The sequence below is a fragment of the Oryzias melastigma genome, linkage group LG11 (genome assembly GCF_002922805.2).
Source record: "Oryzias melastigma strain HK-1 linkage group LG11, ASM292280v2, whole genome shotgun sequence".
NCBI lineage: Eukaryota > Metazoa > Chordata > Actinopteri > Beloniformes > Adrianichthyidae > Oryzias > Oryzias melastigma.
Genome location: NC_050522.1, coordinates 9,878,434 through 9,905,489, shown reverse-complemented (window position 1 = coordinate 9,905,489; position 27,056 = coordinate 9,878,434). Strand labels below are relative to the sequence as shown.

The 27,056-nt window shown below is 38.2% G+C and overlaps 2 protein-coding genes across 2 annotated transcripts in view; both read right to left on the bottom strand.

The window, feature by feature from the left end:
• Nucleotides 1–10,163, bottom strand: part of LOC112161708 (catenin beta-1) — an 11,694-nt gene extending 1,531 nt beyond the window's left edge. The window contains exons 1-16 of the mRNA XM_024297076.1: nt 10,005–10,163; nt 9,018–9,067; nt 6,154–6,363; nt 5,626–5,876; nt 5,268–5,506; nt 3,368–3,569; nt 3,130–3,274; nt 2,936–3,039; nt 2,653–2,787; nt 2,384–2,587; nt 2,150–2,308; nt 1,940–2,059; nt 1,708–1,858; nt 1,505–1,626; nt 669–729; nt 215–410 (exon numbers count right to left, since the gene is read on the bottom strand). Coding sequence (XP_024152844.1) covers nt 220–410; nt 669–729; nt 1,505–1,626; nt 1,708–1,858; nt 1,940–2,059; nt 2,150–2,308; nt 2,384–2,587; nt 2,653–2,787; nt 2,936–3,039; nt 3,130–3,274; nt 3,368–3,569; nt 5,268–5,506; nt 5,626–5,876; nt 6,154–6,363; nt 9,018–9,030 — 2,307 coding nt within the window. The 5' untranslated portion in view covers nt 9,031–9,067; nt 10,005–10,163 and the 3' untranslated portion in view covers nt 215–219. The remainder of the gene's footprint in view (nt 1–214; nt 411–668; nt 730–1,504; nt 1,627–1,707; nt 1,859–1,939; nt 2,060–2,149; nt 2,309–2,383; nt 2,588–2,652; nt 2,788–2,935; nt 3,040–3,129; nt 3,275–3,367; nt 3,570–5,267; nt 5,507–5,625; nt 5,877–6,153; nt 6,364–9,017; nt 9,068–10,004) is intronic.
• A 3,312-nt stretch (nt 10,164–13,475) lies between these two features.
• Nucleotides 13,476–26,536, bottom strand: dync1li1 (dynein, cytoplasmic 1, light intermediate chain 1). Its single transcript, XM_024297060.2, has 13 exons — nt 26,108–26,536; nt 25,792–25,865; nt 24,368–24,484; nt 24,041–24,271; nt 23,295–23,449; nt 23,061–23,154; nt 20,955–21,090; nt 20,744–20,855; nt 19,545–19,604; nt 19,375–19,419; nt 19,206–19,293; nt 19,013–19,135; nt 13,476–14,605 (listed from the first exon to the last, which is right to left on the bottom strand). Exons 1-13 carry the CDS (start codon nt 26,209–26,211, stop codon nt 14,487–14,489), a joined length of 1,458 nt encoding a protein of 485 aa, XP_024152828.1. The 5' UTR covers nt 26,212–26,536; the 3' UTR covers nt 13,476–14,486.
• Nucleotides 26,537–27,056: the final 520 nt, after the last annotated feature.

Below are 27,056 nucleotides of genomic sequence, written 5' to 3'. Positions count from 1 at the left end.
TTCAATTAAGGCTGTCAATACATTGAAAAGAATCTGATTAATCGAACTTTTGTGTTGTGATTAATCACTATTAACAACAGCCTAAATTGGCGAGGCAAAGCAAAGGACTGCTGCTCCTCGAGGTTAAGTTAGTTTGCATTAATGAATATGAACATCGCACAAGTTAACTCATTAATGTTCACAGCCCTAATGTTTTTATAGAGGTCCGTCTTACCAATCCTACAGGTCGGTGTCAAACCAGGCCAGCTGGTTGCTGTCCATCAGGTCCTGGGTGTGACCGAGATCTGGCAGAGGGTCGGTGTGGTGGCCCAGGTCAGGGAGAGCGTCAGTGTGATAGTCAGCACCGTCCATCATTGGGTCCAGCAGGGCGTCCTGCCCGTAGGCAGCTGGGTAAGCACGATACGCTGCGTCTGAAAGGATTTATAAAATATTTAAAACTTAATAAAACTTATATAAACAAATTCTGGAACCAAGTGAAAAATTGCTAAAGAAGAAACCAAAAAATAAATAAATGAGGAGGTGGGGGGGTTAACTTAACAGCTTTCCATTAATCTAATATCCTTAATACACTTAGAATCACCACAAAATTGTTCAGCTTTACACATTTACATAAGTGAATTAGAAATGTGGGAAAAAGTGTTTGTGTGTCAAAAATCAAATCAAATCACCATCCTGTCTGTAGGCCAGAGGGTCTCCCTGTGCCCCAATATCCAGTCCCAGGTCTCCAGTCTGCAAGAAGACAAAGAAAAAAAAATATTGGCAAAAACATCTTCATGAGATATTACTCAGAGGTGAATTTCTAAAGAACACTGAAACCGTCATAGGAAACAACATGGTTTGTGATTTTGACTAAAACATCTAAAGTTATATTAGTGACAAAAGTATTTTGTGTCTGCAAAAAAAAATTTAACTGTAGAAAAAATGTGTGTGTGAAAAAAAAAATTGTACTTGTAATCTGTAATATCTGTTAAAAAAAAAGAACATTTTCTACCATTACATCTGTAAAAAAAAGTTTTGATATAGAAAAAAAATGTGCAAAATTGGTAAATAAAAAAAAAAAAAAACTAATGTAACTGTAGAAAATTTCTTTCTGTCTCTAAAAAGATTTTGTAACATAGAAAAAAGTGAGTTTGAAAAAAAAATTTTGTAACTTTAGTAAAAACGTGCCCGTGTGTAAAAGTTTTGTACTTTTAATCAAACATTTGTGAGTCTGTAAAAATGTTTTGTGGCTGTAGAAAAAAAGAAATTGTGTCTGCAAAAAAAAGTTTTTTTTTTAAATGTATAATCAAACATTTGTGCGTCTTTAAAAGTTTTGTAACTAGAAAAAAAAAAATTTGTGTCTGCAAAAAAAAAATTGTAACAAAAATTGAGAACAAAATTTGACAGTCGGCAAAAAAAATTTAGAACTGTAGAAAAATTTTATAACGTAGAAAAAAAATGTGTTCGTCCGTAAAAAAAACAAAAAACAAAAAAAAAAGCAAATTTTCAAGAAAAGCGTCCTTACATCATTCCAGGCCATGGGCTCAGTCCTGAATAAAGAGCTGGTCAGCTCCACAGACAGACGTTTCTTGTAGTCCTGCGGTTTGTCCTCAGACATGCGGAACAGGACGGCTGCAGCATAGGTGGCTAGATGGGGATTTAAGAAAAGTTAAAAATAAATAAATAAAAAAGACCCTGCCATTCAGAGACAGCGTTTTGGATACTCACCTACACCCTCGTTGCGGGAGTGCAGCAGCTCGGTGAGGGGCGCGGTGGCTCCTTCAGCTTCGATGGCTTCTGCAGCCTCCTTATCCTGAGCCAGCTCACACAGAACTCCTGCTGCAACACGCTGGATGTTCTCCACTGGAGAATACAGCAACTGGATACGAGAACAGAGACAATCTCATGTTAAAGACTTCACTAAATGCAGATGTTTGATCAGAACTGTCAGTGATGTTACCTGGACAAAGAGCGGAATGGTGTTTAGCCCTCTGATGACGATCCGGTTGTGGACATCCCGGGCTAGAATGTGCAGAGCTCCTGTGCAACCTTCCACTATTTCCTCCATACGCACACCTTCCTAGAATGTGTTTGAAGGAGATGAAGATGAATTAAATTCAAGAGAGGAGGAAGGAAGAAACCATTCACCTAAAAGCAAACGTCTGGTTACCACAAACTGCTGCTGGTTGCCTCCCATGCTGGTGCGCCGCTGGGTGTCCTGGTGAGCTCTGACGAGCAGCTGGACCAGTCGGGGGATGGCGCCTTGCTCCCGCAGGGCGCTGTGGTTGGCCGGGCAGAGAGCCAGGTTGCGGATTAAACCAACTGTTGCCTGGATAAAAGAAAATAGTTTTAATAAATCCACTTCATCATGACATTATTATTGGTTAATTCATAAAATATTTACTTTAATGAGTGGCCAGTGGGATGGAGGGTGGAGTAGTTTGACCACCACGGGCAGACCATAGTGAAGGCGAACGGCATTCTGGGCCATCTCGGCGTCCTGGTGGCGGGAGGTCAGGTGTCTGAGGGCACAGACTGCTGGCTCGGTGATGTCCTCTCTATCACCGGCACGGAGCACCGTCCTCACCAGAGCTTCAATGCCACCGACCTATCGGAACGACATGCTCAGTAATCACAGCAAACTCTACACACACACAGAACAGCAATATTTACCTGGCAAACCATGAGCTTGTTACTGTAGTTGTTGCAGGTCAGGTTGGAGAGAATGCCAGCCGCACAGGTCACCACGTTGATGTCGTCGCTGCCGAGGAGCTGAACCAAAGTGCCGAGGAGACCCTCCATCCCCTCCTACAGGAATAGTGACGAAGCAACAAAAGCAGGACAGCATAGCAACAAAAACACACATTTTTTTAAATTTAAAAATATATATTTAAATTGAAACAGGATTTCCAAATGTGTCCGTCATGACGAAATGCGACGTTCTCGTCATACTTACCTGCTTGGTGGCAGCGTCTGACAGATTTCTCAGAGTCCAGAGGCAGTTCTGGACCAGACGCTGGCTCGGGTCTGTCAGATGAAGCCCTAAGGCCTGCATGCCTCCTACACACCAATCAATTGGAGGCTTTGATGAACTGACCACATCTGACATTTGCAGTGGCACCATATTTCAGCGTGCGAGTGAGGACATACCAGCTTCAACAATGGCCGGCTTGTTGCTTGAGCAAACGGAGAGCACCTTCAGCACCCGGCTCGTGGTCCACAGGAGCTTCTCATAGGTGAAAGTCCTCATGATATTAACCAGAGCCTGAGGGCCACCACTGGCCAGAATGATCAGCTGAAACACAGTTTTATCATTACAATCACTTGTAAATAATGTAAAATAAATCTAAAAAGTGACACATATAACACAAATAAATAACACTCATACCTTGCTTTCTTGATTGCCGTAAGCCAAAATCTGCAGGCAGTCGGTAGTGATTGCCAGAAACTTGACATTAGTGTTTGCCAGGAGGGCCACCATCTTCTGCAGTCCTCCGGCTAGACGCACCGCCATCTTTGCCCCTTCTTGGTGCAGCAGCAGGTTGTGGAGAGTGGTGATGGCGTAGAACAACACACTGTCCACTGGTGAGCTTCAAAGACCAGGAAAATAATGTTCAAACAAAAGATATCGCACAAAACCAACCGGAAAAATGTTTATAATGCATTTTTAATAAACTAAAAGTAAAACCCTGATAACTAAAGATGTTGGAAAGAGCAGAGTCTGTTCTGCTGGAATCGTTTTTGATGTTGGACATTAAAAAGTTGGAGTTAGTACACTATAACGGAGTATTGGGCCACCAACATTATTACTTTTAGATTAAAAGTCATCTTGGATTTAAACCGATAAGATGAATGTTTAATACGTTACAAATGCTTGATTTACAGTTTATTAATGTTTTAATCATTGATGGAAGACTTGCAGGATCTCTGCAGAGCCTGTTGGTGACGTCGATATTTCAGCAGCTTCCACTTCCGGTCATCTTTTCCCTACACAAAAGACAAGATCTCCTCCAACTCTGTGTGGCGTTTCCCCATGAAGAGGCCTAGTTTGGGGAATTTTCAATGTTCTTGTGTTAACAGATTATTTTCATTACTCTTTGCAGTTTGTGTTGAAACAGGATGTTTGCAACACTGTTTTCATTCTCCTTTGCTGGTCCTTCTGCCCATGACAGACATGATATAAGGTGGTGAATGCGCTTCTGTATATACGAATAAAAAGGGCAGAATAAAGTGGAGGTCCTGTGAACGCGTCTGAGCTTTATATTTTACATATGAAACATTGCATTACAGACACAAAGCCTGGAAAGTCATTCTCACTGATAATTTGATTCCGAGTGGCCAAAAGTTTCAGATTTTTTTTTCTTTTTGACACCAATCTGGAAGTAAAGCTTCACAAGATGCTCCACGTCTTTCATCTTCAAGCACGACACTGATAAACAACTGTGATTCTTTTTCTTGTTAATTTATGACATTTTTTTTTTCTCTAATTTGTGACTTTCCTCATGTAAATGCATTACTTTTCTCCCATAAATTTATGAAATTTAAAGTAGTAATTTAACATTTTTTTTGGTCTGTAAACTAACCTCAAAACTCATTGTAAACAAACATCAAGGAGACTAACCAAATATTAACATTGCAAAGAAAATCTTAACACTCAAAGACAAGACAAAAAATTGTTTTGTTTCCAAAAGAAAGAAGTAATCACATATTCAATGACCTATTCTAGATTCATTATCATAGAAACTAGCTAGATCAAAACATGCTCTGTGTTGCACGCTGCACATAAAGCACGAGTCCATATGTAATATCCAACATGTCACCACTTGCCATTTGATTGCCTTTTTACAAAGAGAGAAAAAAACCCAAAGTGTTTTCAGACTGGATCATTTCAGAGCAATAGGACAAATTCTTAGAGTCACAAAAACAAAAGGACTTAACCCCATCTACACAAAGGCTCAGTGTTGTTTTGCCTCTGGTTGTAACCTCAGATGTTTTACTTTTGAGAAACATCCATATTTATCAATAATTCTTCTTAACACAAACAAAGAAAACAAACAAGAATTAGAGTTACTGTGAAGGCGGTTAATTAAGTCTGATTGATGGACTCATCTCTGACTCTTAATGGGTCATAGTTTGTTGGCCTCAAATGACAAATTCAGAAATAGACCGTTCATCGACAGTGCCCCTTATAATCTGGTGTTCCCTAAAGTGTGGAAAATGTGTAGAAGATTTATGGTCTCATCGCATTTATGATACAAATGTTATAGTTCTCTCTTTGAAGCTCTTACCCCAACATCTTGACCAGAGCAGGGATGCCACCAGACTTGAAGATTGCGAGGAGCCCTTCACGATGGTGAGACAGGTTGTGCAACGTGCCGGCAGAGCAACGGGCAGTCTCCACGTCGCCGGTGTTCTGCATGGCGCGAACAACCGCGGACACCATTTGTGGCGAACGCATGAGGGCGTGGCGTGACGCTTCCTTCTTTGACAACTGATGCACCATGACAGCCGCTTTATTCACGACAACCTTGGAGAGGAATGAGGCTAGTTTCAGATGAGCAGTCAAAGGATATTAAAATACAATAATGGAAACACAATAATTCAATCCTGAAAGACAAGTGATGATGCTGTAACGTTCTCCCGTACCTGGTCTTCATCATTGAGTAGCTTAGTGAGTTCAGGTATAGCGCGTGTGGCCAGCTCAGCGTCATCCTGGTAGTTTATGAGGTTGACCACGGCGTGCTTCAGCATCTGAGACGGTTCAGCCAGACGCTGCACTGCAGTTGGGTGAGCAGCATCCAGCTGGGTGGGAGGGATCTGAAGTCCCTCCTCCAGAGTCTCCGGGAACATTGCGGCCCGGACACGCTGAGCTCGCGTCATGGCATAACCCTCGATGTCTGAAAGATGTAAAACATAGACGCAGTGAGACTCTAGAAATTAAAGATTTAGGGAAATAAGCTCCTAGATGTTTAAATTACAAAAAAAATCTAAGAAAAAAAATGTTGACTTTCGAGGCAGATTTTATTTGGATGTCTAAATGAGTCATCCTTAGTCCTTCTATAGATGTTTTTTAATGTCCTGTTATAAGAAAACATCCTTAAACTGGCTCTTTTCTGGTTCAACTAGATAAACTGTTGCATGAATTGGTTATACTGTATGTTAGCAGTTCCGTACCTGTAGGCTCTGGAGTGAAAGGCTGGTTGAACTCCCAGTCATACAGTGTTGGGTCCTCCTCTTCAGCATCAGGGTTGCCCTTGCCACTCAGAGACGGGGCTGTGGTGGTGACCCCAGACTGGATGCCTGAATCCAGATAGGACTGCTGCTGCCACTGACTCACAGCAGCCTTACTGTCACCCAGAGCCATGTCCAACTCCATCAAATCAGCTACACAAAAACAGAGAAAAACATATTATGACACTGGGAAAACAAACAGTGCTTTTATAGATCCGCCTTGAGTAGTAGCAAGGCTCTGCGCGGATGCTATGGATGCTATGGATGCTATGGCACAAGTTTATGTCCGCAAACTGAAACAACTTCACAATTTTCAAAGCACTGTTCTCCTCTGTATATGCCACCATGGTGATTTAATCATTTATTTAAAAATAAAATGAAGTATTTGTAAGTATTCTGCAAGTTACACAAACTTAATATGTTCGGCTGATGATGTTATTTGGTGCACTTATGCCACACTATAGTTGTTGGTAAGGCGTGAGCACTGCATCCTTACTGACCACACAAAAATGCAAGTTCCTGTAGGACGGGGGAGTCAAACTCAATCGCACAAGGGGCCAAAATCCAAAACACACCTTAGGTCGCGGGCCAAACAGGATAAACATTTATTGAACACTAAAACTACATTTTTAAAACTTTAACTTTATAACATAATTATGAATGAGATATATAGCATTACCAGTGATAATGCTAGAGTGAATGCTGTGAGGTGAACTTGGCTGCTGAAATTGATAGCTAAAAATGCTGAAGCTGATAGTCAGCTAAAATATTTGGTAAATGCCAAATTAGCCTAAAAAACAACAAAAAAAAAAAAACTTCTGTTCGCCAAAACAGCTAGTATGTTGCTGAGAAAAGAGCTAAGCTTCAAAATATCCTAAAAAACTGCAGAAAGCCTAAATTAGCCAAAACAACTAGCAATCTTGATGCCAAAATAGTTCAAAAAGCTAGAAGAGTGCACATCTTTAGAACTTTAAAACTGTAACTTTTTAACATAATTATGAATGATAAAAATGCAGGAATATTATTACAGAATAAATCAACTTAAACCTGAAATAACTTTCAATATTTTACTCTCCATAAAAATGTATTTTGTCAAAATTAAGCAAGTTAAAAATAAGCACATGGTAACGAGTGCATTAATAACAGTAAAATCAAAAGATTTGGAGGACCGGATAGAAATACCCGGAGGGACGGATCTGGCCCCCGGGCCTTGACACATGCTGTAGGATGTCCACACAAACTACACTCTGTTCCTAAATTCTAACAGTCAGACTGTGTACAAAGAGCAAACACCTATCACTTAAACAGTACTAATGGACCCTTGCACAGTGTGGAGAATGTGTTGGGCTGAGGGGAGAAAAAAATAAAATAAATAAATTGCAAGTTAAAACTTTGTGCAGGCCACCTACATGCTCCCATACAGGTTTGCTCATTTATCACTCACAGACAGCCCATATCCACCAGTAAGGCCAAGTGTGACTAAGGGTTTAGTGGTCAAAGAGACGGTTTCTTTAATATCTGTTATCACCTGCTCTATTTCCCCAAACCACTAGGGTCTTGGTACCAGAGGAAACAGTGCACTTAGTAATAACTCCTTGAAACAGAGATCTATAATTTTTAGAGCAAGTGCTAGATCTGCCACAAACAGTCCAACTACTCAGACCACAGCTAAATGTTTGGAGGTATAATGAACTAAAGTTTAGATCATGTTCTTTGGGCTTCTTTCAATGATTACTAGTGCTGCCTTTGACTCGTTCTAAGCCAACTTATCTCAACCATTCATGCAGGTGGGTATGTAAAATGTTCTGAAAAAGTTAATGGTTTCAATCTTAAAGCAAGACTAGCTCAGTGTTTAATATCTTAGAATTATTATAATTTGGAGACCTGGTTATTGTTTTCAAAATAATTCAAATCAAGTATATAAAAAGAAACAATTGCCAAAAAGCGTTTAAAGGCTTTTCAATTGGAGATAGTAAATGCAAATATGTCTATGAAACCTAGAAACAAATGCCAAACTTCAATCAATGCATCAGAGATTACGTGAAAAACTGTCAATCCATGGAAACAAATTCAAAGCTATCATAAAACGTGATATAACAAATAAATCGATATATAAAAGGGAAGATTTATAAAGTAAGATTCATCAATGTTTTGTTTAAAAAGCTTTAACCACAATTGATTCTATTCAGTGTATGCATTTATTTTTAGCATTTTGTAAAACTACTGTTTGAATAAAAAAAAGAGACTTGGAAGGGATTAGAAGTTAATCTTCATTCAAAGCTCTTTAAATTTTGCAAATTGTCATTCATTGTAAAATATGCATTTATGGTGGATATTTTTTATAAGTTCAAAATAAAAAGTGAAAAATTAACATATTGCACTTCAGCTCAAGTTGTTTTTGATGTTGACAAAAATTGACAGTTGACACTAATTTGATGTCTGTGCAATTCCTGTGACACAAATGCACCACACAACAACCACACAACATACAGACTTATACGACAAGAAAGGCCTTCTATTCTATTATAGATGCAGTAAATTCCTCCAATATCCCAAGGACTTTGCGTCAGCTACAACAGTGACTCCACAACAGCAAATGAAACCGATTCGAAGAAAAATACAAACTGTTGTGAATAAAGGGGGAGGAAATTTTCCATTAATCTCAGCAGATTTGACGTTTTTCCCCATAATATTTGTCAGCCATATAACTGAAGTGTTCATACCTAGTTCACTGGTAAGACGTACAATAAAGTGGATAAAGACACACCAAAATGTATTGGTTTGGTAGAAGACTTTTCCATACTCACACTGGGTAGCCATTGTTCTTGCCAAGCCTCAGCCCGCACAGCAAAAATATCTGGGAGGGGTGGCAAAGAAAAATAAATATATTAAACAAAGAAGAAAAAAAACATAATCACGAATTTAATCAACTTCTTCTAGCTAGGGCTCAGCGTGATTATAATCTTACGGCAACCTACGCGGGTCAATTAAAACAGCTCCGTTACCTGTGCCAGCCCTCCTAAACACTTGCACGGCGTACTAACGTAAATGTGAGGGGAAATGCCGAGCCTCCAGCTCATACCGAGAGAGCAAACCGGTGGGTATTTCCAGGCCAGCGCGAACACAATTCACCATTCAGCGGCAGAGAACATCAAAGGCATATTTCCCCCCCTCCCCCTACAGCGGCCAAGTTCCGACCTCGAAGCTTGGATTTCCAATGAAACTACCCCTCCGCCCGCATTCACCTCCAGCACTCCCCTTTGCTTGCGTGGTGGCGGCTCCGCTTCCAACTAATAACAACAAGAGAAAGAAAGCCCCCACTAAAGTGTAATTAATTAGCGCGTAATTCCCAACTGTGCGGGTTAGCGACCCCCTCCTAGCTAACAGGTTGGTAGCTTACCTTGGTTGGTCGCGAGGCAGCCAAACGTACGCGGCTAATCAGCTTGCTAGGTTGCTAACTACCCAGCATAATAAATAAACAATTTATGCTTAAGATTTTTTTCTGCTTCTCGCCACTTCGTAAAGCAGCATACGTGGTTACCCCACTACATCACACAAGCCAACACATATATTTGAAACAGTTTTTAGTTAGCGTTTCATAACCAAACTGACATCCAAAAATACCCTCAATATGGGTTTGATTAGCTTAGCATACCAAAACGTATGAAAAGTAGTTCCAGACGGTACAAAAACCTGCTCTCTGCAGCCAGCCAAATCAGAGAACCCCACCGGAGCCCCTTTGCTGGTCATAAATATGACTTCCTTTGAGAACACTACTAAAATACTATTCTTACCGCAATCGAATGATTCCTCCGTGATTCCTCCGACAAAATCCCCCTTTTCACGTAGCTTAAAATAAGGAAAAGAACTGCTAGGTGAGACAGCCGTCCTACTCCGAACCACACCCGCTGCTGCTCTGCCGAAGATGTTGCTTCCGCCTGTGCGATTGAACATTAAGATGGCGAAGAGGGGGAAAAATACTGTATTCTGCCGCACTTGAAAAAAATAGAGCGTCACCATAAGTCGTTCCCAAAAGACTCTTATTTTTCCCACGTTTTGTGTATTAATTTATTTAATATATTTAGGTCATTTTAGCTCTTAGACTTGTCAACTACACTGATTTAAAACAATAGTATTTTTGGTGCTATTGCTGGACAGGACTGCATTCATAAATTGCTGTAATTTGAGAGGTGGCCAAATAAATGTGCAAATAATTGAAAGGTTTACATTTTTTAACATAAACTGTTAAAAAAGGCTTCAATTCATTAGTATCAGTCTTTAAAAACACACATTAAGCAACTTGATATAAACCAATTTATGCTGCAATGCAAAACTGAAAAGGTTTCATTTTTTATTAATTAAAACTTTTATTATTTGATTTATTTAAGGACTGTGCGCATTTAAATACACTCTTTTTAAGTAAATTGTACATGTTCTCCAATCTTTTGAGTGTTGCATATATTAAAAAATGCAAAAAAAACCCCTGAAGATCCAAATTGCATTATTTTTTAATCATAAAGTTAAATAAACATTGAGCATACAGTGCTTATTACTCATGTGAGTAATACAAATGAGAGGTTAAAGATCAAAGTCCAAAGTGTCACTGAAAAGCATGTTACAATAAACGTAAAAGGAAACTTTACAATCAGGATCTAAAAGGATCTGCTGACATTTTTCAGTGAAAATGGTCTTTGGTGTGAGAAGGAGTACATTTTTTTTTACTTATTATATGTCATCCAGACTCATTTTAAAACACAGTATAATCTGACTGCTTTATTAGATTAAGAGCGTAGACTGTGCAGATAACAGCAAACAAATCATTGCAAAACAGTGATCCCTTTGTCTTGCTTGCGTATCTACATGTAAATCACCATTTTTTGAGTAAAACATTGAAGTGGAGGAAATACATTTGATCCCTTGCTGATTTTGTGAAAAAGTAATTGACAATTTGTCATCCTAATGGAAGGTAACAGTGAGAGATTGAAAATCATGAAGACAATCAAGAAATCAACTTTAAAGAATTTATTTAAATATATTTATTTCATTAAAGAAAATAAGTATTTGTAATGAGTATATTATAAATATAAAATAAGTAAATTGGTCATGGCAGCATTTCTGTTTCTCCAAACACAAGAGGTTGAATTGATCCATTTTGGTCTGATCTGACCACAACACTTTCTCTCAATCACTCTTTAATTCATGAAGGTGTTCATTGGCAAACTTTGAGCAGGGGACTTTCCAAGATGTTAAACTATTGTAGTGTAAAGCATTTCTAATGGTTTTCTTGGTGACCGTGGTTCCATTTGCTCTGAGATCCCTCCTGCTATGTTTGTCTTAGGCCTATTTCTCACTGGTCACATCTGGTTTGGAGCTCCAGACCTACATGTTCTTGTATTTTGGCATCAACAGTGTCACCTGAACCCACAGCTTGTTCCTGATGGTTTTGTAGTCCATTCCGGTCTACAATCTTCTCCTTTAAATCCACTGAGAGCTCTTTAGTCTTTCTATGTTGGATCAGTTTGAACATTTGAATCTAACTGGTCTGTATGAACCAGAACTCCTAATAGTTTCTAGAGCAGAGTCAGCAACATTTAGCAGTAAAAGAGCCATTTGGGTTTGTTTTTTACTGATCAAAACCTAGAAGGAGCCGCATGAACTTACTTTAGCCTTTAAGAAATTTGGATTTACATTCATGACCTTCTTTATGTTTTTTTAATAAATGTGAATTATGCTAAGTATTTTTGGCATGAACAAAGGCTAGAATATAAAAAGAAACTAGCTTCTGTCAAAATTAGACTTTTTTTCTTCACCTTTTACCTTTAGTAGAGGCCAAATTAGCAAAAATGCAAGCTAGTTGATTCTTCGGTAAATTAAATCAGCCAAAAATGTTAGCATGTTGCTAAATTAAAAGCGAAACTCCAAATTAGCATAACAAACTCATAGGAGGCCAAATTAGCCAAAAAAGCTAGTTTATTGCTTAATTACTAGCTGAACTCCAAAATAGCATATAATTCCTCATTAAATTAAATTAGTAAAAAAACGTAAATATGTTGAAGCTAAATAGAAGCTGAATTCTAAATTATCCCCCCAAAAACTTCAGAACATAAACATCAACATTATGCTAAAATATTAGCTAGACTCCAAATTAGCATAAAATTCCTCAGTAAACCAAATTAGTCAACAATGTTAGCCTGTTGCTAAAATAGAAGCTAAACTCTAAATTAGCCTGAAAACCCCAGTAGACAAGAAACTAGCAAAAATGTTAGCATGCTGCTAAAATAGAAGCTAAATTCTAAATTATCCCCCAAAAAACTTCAGAATATAACAAATTAGCTGAAAACATCAACATTATGCTAAAATATTAGCTAGACTCCAAATTAGCATAAAATTCCTCAGTAAACCAAATTAGTCAAAAATGTTAACCTGTTGCTAAAATAGAAGCTAAACTCTAAATTAGCCTGAAAACCCCACTAGACAAGAAACTAGCAAAAATGTTAGCATGCTGCTAAAATAAAAGCTAAACTAGAGTCTATTTTTTTTTAAAATGACCATTATTTTATTTTTCTTCAGCCAGAGAGCCACCATGGTGAGATAAAAGAGCCACATGTGGCTCTGGAGCCGCAGGTTGCAGACCTCTGATCTAGGGGATCAGATACTTGTTTCCCTTCAACAAAATCCAAATAAATGGATATCAATGAATTATTATTCCATCTCTTACAGTTTCAACGAACAATTAGGATGACATACTATCAATTTCTTTTTAGGAGCAAGGGATCAAATACTTCTTTCCCTCTCTGTATTTAAGTTTCACTAATTTTATCTTTGCAAACGGCCATTTGAATGTTTAAGATCGTACAGGATGTTCTCAACATCTCAATGCTGTCTTCAAGTATTTTAAAAAAATGAATAAGATACAAGCTTGTATCAATACTTTTTTTTATTTTTAGGGAGAAAACTTGCATTTTTTATTATTATTTTTATAAACATTTAACCAGGTGAGCTATTAGAGCATGTTCTTATTTACAATAATGACCTTGGAAGTGGAGAATATATTTTGTCAGACTAATTCTTTCATTCTCAATGGATTGTTTTTTCCAAACTTGTTTTTGTACAAGTCTGATTGATAGTTTTTCTAGATTCCTCCCTAATAAAATATTAATATATGGTCATCACATTAATAACCTCACTACTTGTGCTAATTTTGGAGAGTTTAAACAGATTTTTATTCATAGCTAAAGCACAAAACAAGACAGAAACCACACCAATCCGAATAAATACACCTTTTATTTAACTGATTGACAGATCTGATTATACAAACGCCAACACGGAGCTCTGAAATAACAGGACCAATCAGCGAGGCGATGACTGTACATTCTTGATGCAATTTTCCCCCATATCCTGGCCCCACCCCACCCCACCGCTACCTTCTTCTAATCAGCCCGTAAGCAGTAACTATGGAACTTAAATCACTAGTGCTTTCTCCTGTACAAATAAAGCTCACCCTCAAACCTCCGTTCTGTTCAGTGCTCTATTTACACGTTTGAAGTGGATGCAGATCCTCCACAGTAACCAAGACCAAATTGTAGTGCTTTTGTAGCAAGCTTAAAGTAGACTTCCAATAAGTTAAATTATACTTCAATTAGGCTCCAACAGTAGTGTTCATAGCATCGTTAGGGTTTGGTTGGAATGCAAACAGCCAAAAAAAAAAACCATAACAAAAAATAAATAAATAAAAAATCTTGAGATTGAATTGAATCATGCTCTGTTTGCTCATTCTTACAGTTCTGTTCAACTCTGACACGCACACACATATACACACACACACACACGTTTTTCCCTTCATCAAAAACACTTTTCGTCCTCAGTATCTTCATTTTAAGCCAATGCATCCTCGTCATTTTCTAAAGTAAAAACACTAACTGCACCATCACAGTAAATGGATGGATCAAACACCCACATTTTCAGTTTTTTTGTAGTCTCAGAATCCCCTTTCTCAGACCCCCGTCCCTTCCTCATATTTTCATGTAACAAACAGACTTGCATGTAAAAGTGACAAACACTAGTCCCTTGGTGTAACAGCCAAGAAGCAGGGTTGTAGGTGAGGGAAGGGAATGAAGACGGTTCTTTCTGGAGGAAAAAGTGAAGGATGACGAGAAAGAACATCCACCCCTCAGTTTTCCCCTTGCATCTTTATGATGAAGCGGAAGGGGGGGAGCATGGTGGGAGGAGGGGGGAGGTCGATCGTAACTCAGGTGATGAGAGAAGTGCGATGGGCTTCATGTGTCCTGGCCGTCGGTGGCTGGGGCGTCGTTGGCATTGGATAAGTCTGAGTCAGTCTCCCGACTGGATATGCGGTCCAGCTCTGCCTGGACCTCGCCCAGGCCCAGCTTTGAACCTGCATCGGTGGTTGGAAGACGCACACGGACAAATATTAGCATTGCACCAAAAAAGCAGCCTAAGAAGCAGCCTAAGCAGTGCAGCAGACAGCAGCACATTTCCAGAACTTCAGTGGGAATGCAGTCACAACAAAAGCAGAAGAGCACATGGTTAAAATAAGAGCTGGGTCAAACAGTGCTTTTTTTGGTTTAAACTGATATATATTCAGTCTAATTCAAGCACTTCAGCAGACTTCTGTGTTCTCATTGTGTCTTCACTAATTTGCAAACAGAAAAAGCTGACAAGAGGAAGCACAATAAAATACAAGAAAAATAATATTTAATTAAATATATTCTACATCCACTGGTGCATTTCTTACAGTACGATTCAGTCTAGCACTGCTAACTGTTAGTTAAACTCATTTATCCAGTATATGAATGATTTTTCTTTTTTCATTTATGTGAAACATGAACTTTCCTTATAAATATAAATAAAAGAAGACTATTATACTCAGCAGAGTTTGAATAAAACGTATTGATCATTTATAAAGTGAGTTTAAAAGTTAAAATGCTTATAAACTACACGGGGGTCCGTGGCTTAAAGACCCACTCCCATGAAAATTGTGTTTTCAGTGTTTTTAATACGTCTTTAAGTAAACTTCCTGATTATATAAGAAGAAAATTAAGCTAAAATTTCAATTTCTGAGATTTCTTTATTCAAATTGTTGTGAATCAGGAGCAGACGAAGCTCCTTGCTCCGCTCCATTCTGATGCATCCTCTTGTAGACGACTAGATCCGTGCACGTCTTTGTTTCTCTCGTCTGAGCTAGTATGAGTCTCTAAACTGTACTGATGAATAGCTCGAATATTGATCACCATTTTTGTTGCACCGATTGGGGTTGTGAGGGGCTGTAATAGCTAGCAGGAGAAAATCTAAACAGGACTTTCAATTATGGGAGACGGGGAGAGGGGTTGGGGTTGCTCCGCGGCAACAGTCCCACCCACAACTCAGATGTAAATTTCTAACGAACAACTGCCGCTCTGCAGAAACTATGTCTCATGTCTAAGAAAATGATTCAAGTTTTTTTATTTTGGCTAAAAATTGCATATTTGTAATTATAAGATCGTTTTATAATAGATCAAAAGGTGATCAGAGTGGGTTTAAAAAATTAAAATTTTCTTAAAAAACAGCAAAAAAATTAAGCCTGTGCAAAAAATACCCAGAATACCCTAGATCTACTAACCAGAGGGGGGTAAGTTTATTTTTTTAGATTTAGGTCAACAAACTACATCATATTTCTGTTGATTTAAAGTCTGAGAATTTATGATACACTTTTTATACGTTTAAACATTTAAATTATTCTTCAAATACTGCTAACCGTCTTGCATAAAGTACATTAAATATATCTGGACTAAATAGGAATATAATATGTTTTGGTATAAAAAAGAACTTATATGGGTTTCGGAATGTTACTATTCTATTTACGATGAAGTGCCTTTCAAAACTTTCTCGTATTATAAATAAATATTCACATTTACATGTATTTGCAATATTGTGAAATAATGGAAAATGAATGTGTTTTCAGCTTCCCAGTCTTACTTAAAATCACGTGCACAGACAATGGGAGATGCAAAGGAAAAATAAAAGTGATGCTGCATGCAGGGACATTTGATGAAAAAAATAAATAAATTAAAACATTTAAAAAAATATGTGGGAGATTGGAGAGGTAGGACTGTTGAAAGAGATGAACCGTGTCTTTCTCCCTTCCTGTGGGTCACTATTTACAATGTGGAGATTTTCATGATGATGGATCTGCTTATCTAGAAAATTCTTTAAATTGACAATAAAAAAACTACAAATTTAAAGGAGAACTTTTAGATTTGAAATGTTTTTTTGGGTGAAAATATTTTGGCATTCAACAGGACGGGCTGTCATCCCATCTATTCATTATAGTAAAAATTGTGCTGCTTAGGAGCAACTTTGTGATGGGGAAATGTCTTTTCAGTTTTTTGTCTTATGTATGCCCTACTTAAAAGTCGTGGAGCTTTAATTTGGTAATTTTACTTCACAAAGAGAAACTGCATAAGCATAAATTCCAAATTAAACGAACATTGTCCCGAAAGAGACTGTTCATTAACCCTTTAACCCCAAACCTCCAGTGTTTATGTTCTATGATTTACTGTAACTTTTCAACTGTTAACATGATAATTCCAGCAGATTCTGATTGTGTTAACGGTTGAAAAGTTACAGCATGTTAAAGATTTTGTGTTTAGGTGTCACCGGCGACGCCTCAGGTGGGAAAGGGTTAAATAAAGAAGTGTTTTGAAAGGCTAAAAGTCTGCTGGAAAAAATAAAAAAACCTGTGAGTATCCCATTTGACTGTGTCAAGACTGTGAGTGTAATAAAAAAGAGAATCTTGATCAGTTTCATTTAGAAATGAAGTTTCCAAAGATGTGTGCAACAAAGCATGGTTAAAGTTTCACTTATAGCTGCAAAATAAATAAATAAATCCTTGCCCCAACCCTTTAGTCTGTTAAAATGTCTTTAATTTTGTGCAGGAAAAGGCAGAAATAGAAATAGAAGCCAATTAAAGATCAGGCAGCAGAAAGTAAGAAAATAGCTTGTTGTCATTTTAAGAAACCCATAAATACAAGACAAGTGGAGAGTCTCTTAAACTGATTGATATGGGAAGACAAATCGGTTAACAAGACAAGATTTACAAAGTTTTGTTGATATAAAGGTAAAGATCCAATTAAAACAGCATGATATGACCTCTTTAATGTTATTTTACAACATGTTACTGTTAGTAGTGCTGAAATTACAATAAAAATTAGGGTCGGATACATTAGTATTAAATATATTGTTTTATTTATTAAATAAGAAAACAAGTAATAAGGAAAAAGTATTAAAGTACACTTAAATGAACTATTTTTGTTTTTTTATTTTAGAATAAAAGGTGGGGGCTCAGGTAAAGGAAAAAGAAAGAAAGACGACCATACACAAGCAGTAAGAGACGAGACGACACATCATGCTCACACCTTAGCGTGGCCAGCATCCTCTGACTAGCACGTACACACATGATGAATGGTTAGGAGTCAGACTGCACAACAGTTCATGAGTTTAAAAAGGAAATCAAGTTTCCGACAGAGCCAAAAACAGGCATAGAAGAAGTAAAGCCTTAGTCACATGCACCAGAGAGGGAGGGGCTGACCCTCAACCCTTAGAGGGTAATAGGCTGGGGAGCACACAGGTGTGTCTCGCAGTTCATTTAGGGACGCCATGAAAATACAATTGTTGTGGAAGAACAGGAGTCTCAAACTGGCGGCCCACGGGCCATTTGCGGCCCCCTAGTTGATATTTTGCGGCCCCTGACTAAATATGAAAGTTCAATGTCTACTAAGCAATATCTTCTTCATGTCCACGCTTCTTTGATGATAGCTTTGTGATGTTTAGCTTGATTTATGATTAAAACTTTACATTTGTTTTTGTCTGTGGAAGAACATTTTCACCCTATGGGGGTCACCAAACACCAAACAACCTTTACATTTCCTGCGGCTAGTGCTGCCACAAACGATTGTCCTAATAGTTGATTAATCACAGATTATTTGTTGTGATTTTTCGACTAATCAGGTCCAGGGTAAACTGGATATAAAGCACACATCACTGATCATAATTAGCTTTAAAGTAACTAAAAATGTTAAAGCATCACCTGTGATAATGCTAGTGTGAATGCTGTAAGCTGAAGTTGGCTGCTGAAGATCCTAGTGCTGATAGCTGAAGATGCTGAAACTGATAGCTAGAAACACTGAAGCTAACAGCTCAAAACGCTAAAGCTGACAGTCAGCCAAACTATTAGTTAAATGCCAAATTAGCCTTAAAAACGTAAATAAAACTTAGTCAAAACAGCTAGCATGTAGCTTAAAAAATAGCTAAACTTCAAAATACCCTAAAAAAAACAAACAAAAAAAGCCTAAATTAGCCAAAATAGCTAGCATGTAGCTGAAATATTAGCTAAACTCTAAAATACCCTGAAAAATCTTAATAAATGCCAAAATAGTCCAAAAAGCTAGCATAATACCATTATAACTTTCAACTTTACTACACTCCAAATCTATATAATATAAAGTAAGGACTAATCGATTAATTAAATTACTCGTCGACTGTTTTAATAGTCGATTAGTTGACCAATGGTGGCAGCCCTACCTGCGGCCCACCTGTGTTCCCCGTTCAGGTTTGACCGTTTTTTTGGCCGTCTCCACCCGTAAGTGCAGTTGTGACTAAGGCTTGTGTGCTTCCTGGATGTGCTTTTATGAATTTATTAAAGCACATAGTCGTGTCAGACGTGAAGAAAACATAGAAACAACGATGGATAGCAAATGAGAGGTTGGTGAACCGAGATTTTTTTTGAGACAGGAAGTGTTCTCACCTGACTTCCGAACAGTTCCTGGAGTGTTGTTACCGCCGCCTGGAGTCCCCGGAGCGCCTGTACCTGCTTTCTTAGTCAGTAGACTGTTAAAGAAATTGGCCAGCACACCTTCACTGGTCTGACCTGTAGCATCAAGAAATAAACAGTCAGTAATCAGTGCGGTAACAATCTGCTCGGGGGCCCGTGCACCCACCAGACTGCGGCATGGCGTTTGCTACATTGGCTGCTGCAGAGCGATTACTCGTCCTCGGGGAGCCTGTGGGTGCCCTGCTGGAGGTGTCCTAGGAACCAGAGCAGAGTTTATCACATGTGCACACAGAAAGGAAGTTTTCTTTTCTGATTAGCCACAATTAAAAACATACCACTGGCCGCCCTGCTGTCACTGTAGGCTGTTTGGCAAGTAGTGACTGCAAATTGTAGAGCATAAAATGCACATTTATTCTAACTAGAACCAAAATTAAAGCACAAAACTGTCAAGCTGGATTGAACGTGCCAACCCAACGTCATTTACACAACTGGTATGATTCCTGACCTGCAGCTTCACCAGAAACACTTGGTCGTCCTCTGCCTGTATCTCCTTTTCATGAACAATCTAGTGAAAGAGAAAAAAGAAATTCATTTTGCAAAGTATTTATAGAAATTATCATGTATTTAAAAAGATGCAAAAGTTATTTAACAAGCAGAGTGAGTTCAAAGTTTTAAGCTCATTTTCAAGGCAAATCAACAACCGATCAGGAGTTAACTTGCTAATTTAATAAGATTTATGTTTGGAAGCTCTGAAAAACCAGGGATGCTTGATATTTATGGAGGAGTTTATAAATGCATATTATTGCATTTTTTACTTTTATTTATTTATTTAAAAAGCAGGAATGTAGTAGGGCAGTGGTCCAAAACCCTGGGCTTGGTACCAGGAGACAGAAAAAAGAAAAAAACATGATATTCATTTTTCATTAATAATCTGATTCTGGAGGAAGTTTTATTTTGAAAAACTATAGGATTTTCCCAGCCACATTCAACTTATTCTTAATGCATGTCAAGTCACTCAGTCGCTTGTCAAAAATGTATCTGCTATTTTCTTAAAGCGGCTGTCCCGACCACTAAATCGAAACCTCTAAGCTGACAAAGTTACCAGAAACACTCATATTTGGAAAGTTTCATAATGCAGAAAAGCGTCAGTGAGGAAACAGAAGAAGAAACTTCAGTTTCAAAATAAAAGAAATCTGCATTAAACAGAAAAAAACAGAATTCTTCACTTCAAATATGCATTTCTTGTAACACACCATAATAATAATGCATAAAATCCAGCAACCACCTGTCTAATGTTATGAGGTTGCTGCTAATAAAGTTGCTCAAACGGATTTACTTTTATGATTATATTTAGAAAATACCAGTTTTAGGGACTTTTTTTTTCTTTTTTTAAATCTCTTGCGACTTTGAAGTTGGACTAAGCCGAAGTTGGTGTTTTAGCTTCCACTTTTGCAGTTGAAAAATCTAGATCACATTTTAAAGGTTCCTACACAAAATTTAGTTTATGAATGAAATTCATTTATGAATTAATTTACCCTCAAAAGTTAAGGAAAACTGGAAACTAAAAAAGAATTAAAAAAGAAATAAAAAGATGCAGCTTCATACAGGGTGGTCTGTGTAAAAATGGTCCGACATTAAACTGGTCCATGGCATGACAAAGGTTACAGAAATAATAAAAAGTGATAAATGTAGAGCAGTTTGCACCTTTCTAACTGGTGGTTTGATTATGACGTCCTCGTAGTTGTCGTCTGCTTTCACTGTCTGGAAGTTCTCATAAAGTATGGCAATCTTTTTCTCGTTGTCCCAGCCTGATGGACTAGTGGAGGAAAGACAAAGTGATGAAAAACAATCTACACTATTTTGATTTTCTTTCCTGTCCCTTGAACTGATTTCATTGGCGCGCCACGGTTCTTACATGAAAACGGCGTCTTTCTCGACCACCTGAGCGCTGCAGTGGAATGGAAAACCGTAAAGTCTGTGAACCAGATATTTGTACAAGATGTCCAGATTCTTCATCTCCTTCACTGACGTGTAAAGCAGAGTTGCACCATCTGACACTGCAGTCAAGGATTACAGAGCACACCATGGTGACATACATCATTGATACAGTAAAAAGTGAAGCTACCAATACATTTTTAATGCAGTGGTCTAACAGAAACCAGGACACAGAAAAACAACTATCTTGGCTCAGTTTTAACACATTTATCACTACGAGAATGTAGTGTTTCCACTAGAGAAAAGACAGGAAAACTATTTGAACCCCTTAACACCAGAACTTTAGCTCCAAAGTTTACTAATACGACTCTTCAATCATTTACGCAATTAATGTAATTATAATAGATTCTGAAGCGGAGAAAAGCAGCTTTGCGTGACTATGCAACACTTAGATATGTGTTGCCCGTTTGTGTGAACCAAATATGAAAAGCCACTCTTCTCCACGTCAGATCATGGATTCACAAACGGTCACATCAAAAAGAGTGTGTTATTTAGGTGTCACCAGTGTTAAAAGGGTTAGGCTACAGTCACATATCCCAAAATTCCTCAGCGCGGCGACCTAAATGCAAGTTTTTTAGCAAATTTGGCGGGATTTGTTATCGGGAGGCAGCAGTAATATTTTTACACTCCCCAGCTAAAACAGCTAAAATTTTACAGCGCCCGATCGATTTTTGTCAAAAAGTCAACATCAGTCTTTTTACTGGGCATATTTTGAGGTTGTGTGGTGCCAGTCCAGTGACAGGGATAATGCCATAATCTGGGCAGCCACACTTGGGTGGAAGCCGGAATAGCTAGCTGGCATCAGCTGTGACTGGACGATATGTAACTGTCTCCGGACGCCAGCCGTTCACCGGCCGCAAGGTAGCCTGGAGGTACACGATTCATTTATGACAGGGGTCAGCAACCTTTAACAGTTAAAGAGCCATTTGGGCTCTTTTTCTACTGATCAAAACCTAGAAGGAGCTGCAGTCTTACTTTAGCCTTTAAGAAATTTGGATTTGCAATTATAACCATCACTTTCTTTTTTATATATATATATGAATTATATCTATTTTTAGCGTGAAAAAGGCAAAAATATGTTTAAAAAAATAGCATTTCTCTAAATGGGACTTTTTTTTTTTTAACATTTTTACCTTTTACTTTTAGTAGAGGTCAAATTAGCAAAACAGCTAGCTTTTTGCCTAATTACTAGATGAACTCCAAATTAGCAAAAAATTCCTCAGTAAATTAATTCAGCCAAAAACTTTAGCATGTTGCTAAAATAAAAGCTAAACTCTAAATTAGCCTAAAAACTCGAGGAGATAACAAATTAGCCAAAAATGTTAGCATATTGCTAAAATATTAGCTTAACTTCAAATTAGCATAAAAAAATTAATCAGAGGCCAAATTAGCCAAAAAAGCTAGCTTGTTGCTTAATTACCAGCTGAATTTCGAAATGGCCTAAAATTCCTTAGTAAACTAAATTAGTCAAAAAAGTTAGCCTGTTGCTAAAATAGAAGCTAAACTCTAAATTAGCCTAAAAATAAACAAATTAGCCAAAAATGCTAGCATGTTGCTAAAATAATAGATAATCTTCAAATTTTTGTAAATTACAATTTTATTTTTCTTCAGGCAGAGAGCCACCATGGAGAGATAAAAGAGACACATGTGATTCTGGAGCCGCAGGTTCCAGACCTCTGGTTTATGACCATCAACGATTTTCAAAAAAAAAAATGAGTGGCGGCATATAATCTTGAAGATTCTGCTGATGCCTCCATATTGTCCGGTGGAAGTTGTACTTGTGACTGTAGCCTTAAACAGCAAAGCAAAATCAGTTACAGCACTTCAGAAAGCTTCTTAGAACAGACGGTTTTATTACTTTTATTCAATAGTGAATTCACATGCATTACATTACGTCACTGGAATATTACAGCTGATCATATTAATACGACGTTTCAGCTCAAACTTCCACCTAGAAAAGATCGGTCATGAAAGGCCAAACACAGAAAGAAAGTTTAAAATCCCTATAGTGTTGGTTCAAGGATACAGTGTAGACAGAACCGTCTGATGTGCGACTGGATAAAGTCCAAGTGCTCGTCTCTGTAGTCGTGCTCCTTCTCCAAAGTGCTGATAGCATCACACTAAGAACAAAGAGGCAGGTGTCACAAGTCAAGGAAGTCATTATAAATAAATCAGGCAATTGTTCTGTACGAACACCCGACAGACACTAAAGCATAAGGATAAAAAGGAAGGCTTAAGAACAGCTTAGGAGAGTGTGTACCTTAGTGCAGACCACCACGACTGGGATTCCCAGATTGTGTGTAAGTGTGTTGTCTCCTAGCGGCAGCAGTACACCCTCCTCCTCTTCACTTCTCCTTTGTGGTACTCCATCTTCTCCACTACCTGGCTCTACATACTCCTGAAACTGTTTAACAACTGCAAGAAAAAAAATCTGGTTTGATATGTCTTTCTTAATGCATCTTTGAGCTAAAATTTGACCCCCACAACACACTAAAAGGCTCTGTTGGAAATGAAGTGTGGCCATAGTGAACGATGTGTGCATTTGTCATATGATATAAACGTATTAGGAACAAAAACCCTTTGTTGCTAAGGAAATTCAAAAATTTACTTTTGCATATTCTTCTAAAAATTACATAGATCTGTTCGTCACCTCCCAACGGCCAAAAAATGAAATGGTTGCTATGGAGATAGATCTAAAAAAAATCTGCCATTTTAAAACAAACTTTTACTTTAAAGGAATTTGTCTGACCAGGGTGGCAGCCCTAGAGGGGGAGGGGAGTGTAGCCCCCTTAGGGTGGATCAAAAGGGGGCGGCGGGGGTGGCCTATTTAACTTCATTTTGTAGTAAATCATTTTCTGCAAATCTAACTTTCATATAGTTCTTACATGTTTTTTTCTTCCCAAATAATAAACATCCCGCATGCCAAAAGATGTTGTCATCTAATGCACAGTATTTTCTCTTAATGTAGTATTTATATTTTATTTTATACATATATTTATCACTTACTTCTGTGTTCCATCTCCCGCAGCTTTTCCGGAGCAACTCGGAGTTTGTCGATGTGTTCCCTAGCAACGGCAGCCCACTTCTGAAGAGAGTCCAGGGCATTCCAAGGCCGTGACATGTCAACTGCTATCAGGAGCACAGTGTTTTCCACAGAGTCCACTGGAACAGCTACTCCCTGCAGACCTTTGTGGTAAAGGTCTCCATCCAACACCCACGCGTTGCATCTAGTGTGATCTAAATGAATCATATGAATATATACGCTTAATATTATAATCATATGCCATGTTGATAAAGCAAACATATGTAGGAGATGTAGCATTTGTTGGTTACCATCAATGTCATCATCATGAACACTGAAGTAGAGGTATTCTAGGCCACGCCCCTTCATGTACTCCTCAATACCCTGCAATTTTGCGACCAAGGTGGTCTTCCCTGAACCCACCTCACCTAGACACAGAAAATCCATTAACGACACAAAATACACCGATAGGACAAACAATCTTTGAACACAATCTCTAAAAGAATTTGTTAAAAAAAATGCTTTTATGATTTATTCACTCAATTTAAAAACTGTTCAGAAATACACAGTTAACAGTACATTTCTAAAGTGTTTAACCTTTTGCATTTAATACCTGCTAAGATAAATCTACAGCAGAAGTGGTTTGATCCATATTTGCATAAACGAATTAAACTACAAAACATTCAAGTTAATTAACCTAAAAAGATCAGAAAAATGAGTCAAAAAGTTTTAGAATAAATAATTAATTTATAATACAGCTACAGAGTTTATTATATATTTTTTTGTAATTGCAAATTGGTTTACAATCAGCACATACAACTTAAATTATGATGTTTTAAATTCAAACTTTCAATTCAATATTTTTTTGTTATTAAAAAAAAAATATTTTTAAAAAACAAGTGATTTAAACTGGGCAAACATTAATTAATTTATGCTTTTACGTTTACATTTGTTAAGGTTAAAATGTAAAATAAATGCTTTTGCTTGAAATGAGAGGAAATTCTTTTAGGGGGATATTTGATTTCAAGAATCCATTTGGCATTTTCTGAGTAGTTTTTTGTGATTTTTGTAAAACTTAACCCTTTAAACAGACATATTTGTGAATAGAATAACTTTGATACAAGAAAATAAATTGAAATAAGAGACAAACAAATACAGCAAACCATATTTACTTGTATTTCCATGAATTTGCATGATGGGTATCCTGATTTTATTGTTATAAGGTCATGTCTGCCAATATATTTTTTCCTTTGTGCCATATTAACTTGAACCGATAGGGGGGTTGTTGCACCACAGAGCTTGGCGATTTTTCCAGACATCACAACAAGCCAAGTCTTCACATTTGTATTTATATCTTGGTCACTAACACATTAGCTTGGATGTGCAAATGTTTTACACATATATATTGATCTTAAATGTGTAGGAGCTGCATTAGTCATGTATAACCAGAAAAAAAAATCAGAGTCATCCATTGTGTTTATTTTCATCTTTGTTAGCTGTGCTACAGCAGCATCACTGGATGTCACAATGACTTGCAAGGTTTCAAAGTGAGGCGGTGCATGCGCGCGCCAGGTCAGACGCTCGAGAAATACACCTGTCCCCGTCTCAGCCCGAAAGCGAAGCCAGCTAGCTTAGCTACCGAGCAGAATTAGACGAAAGAGGAGGTGATCAACGGCTACCAGAGCTAACAGGACCCACTGGCTAGCCAGGAGACTGCAGACATGCAAATACCCACCCATGACCAGGACATTTTTCCCAGACGGAAGCTTTGATCTTGAATGGGTGGACACTTCACTCAGGATGGTGGACCTGCAGACAACACGCCTCCATTACAGCACAGCTAAGCAAGACGTGTATTCATACGAATTCATTCATAAACAATGAAGCCACAAGCTAATAAATAGCCGCTGTGTCACCAGTCAGTCTGGTACTGATGCTAGCTAGCCCTATTAGCATGCTAGCTGTCAAACCATCCTTTCCCCCAGCTTTCTGGGCTCTGTGTCCCCAAAACTGTCAGCACAATAACCCCGCTTCCCTCTCCTATCGCCCACCATAGGTTCTGCCCATCGTCCTCTTCTGGGTTGGAATTCTCCAGTGTGCTCTTAGGTCCACTTGAGGTGGAGGATAATAGTGCACTCCTCCCTGAAGTCGCCATCTTCGCAGGGTAAACCTAACGGAGCGCCCGGATGTAGCAGCGGCTGGGAGCTAGCCTAGCTTAGGGGACCGCGCGGCGCTTCCACCGTGGCCGGGGCGTGGTCCGCCCGCACAAAGGCTGAGCTCCGCCACAAAACACGGGATGAGCTCATCCAGGAGGTCACCCACTGGATAACACATCCACAGTAACAAATAAAAGGATTCTTTTACACGCCGAAACAAAAATATGAATTGCCTGAGAAAAAGAAGAAATTAAATAAAAATTATAAAAACAAATTTTATCCTGATAAAATATTTACAGATTTTAAAAAAATCTATGATTTTTCTTTGTTTTGTTTAAAAACAGAATAGTCTACAATTAGTGGCTAAAAGCCCTACTCGGATACCGCAAAAACATGATAAACTGGGTCTCCCTGTACCCGTCCCCAGCCCGGATACCACACAGCACGTGTCAAAGTCGAGGCCCAGGGGCCGGATTGGGCCCATCAATGGACTTTATGCACAAGCTGTGTGACCTACATCCGGTTTTGAAAAAGACCGTTTACTTGCTTCCGGTTGTGGCTATCTAAATGGGTGGACTTAGCAAATCTCCGTGTACTTCTGGTATAGGTTTATTTTTTGTTATTTCTTACATTGTATGCTAGTTTGTCGTTATGTGTACACACAATGACATCCACAAAGTCAAAGTTTGCCGTCCTGAAGAAACACCCTCTGCTCACAAAACGCTATCATGTACTGTATGATCATATGACTTCATGGGATGAAACGTAGCTATTTATGTTAGAACATTTAAAACCTTTTCAACAGAGCCTTTTATGTGTAAACAAACTTTGAAGTGACTTTCAG

Excerpts from the sequence above, each read along its gene's own strand:
- dync1li1 (XM_024297060.2), bottom strand. The coding sequence starts at position 26,211 with ATGGCGACTTCAGGGAGGAGTGCACTATTATCCTCCACCTCAAGTGGA. Across the intron at positions 25,866-26,107 it reads GACGATGGGCAGAACCTATG|GTCCACCATCCTGAGTGAAG; the intron begins GTGGGCGATAGG and ends TGTTGTCTGCAG. Across the intron at positions 19,605-20,743 it reads TCAAACCACCAGTTAGAAAG|ATTGTTCATGAAAAGGAGAT; the intron begins GTGCAAACTGCT and ends CTCTTTCACTAG.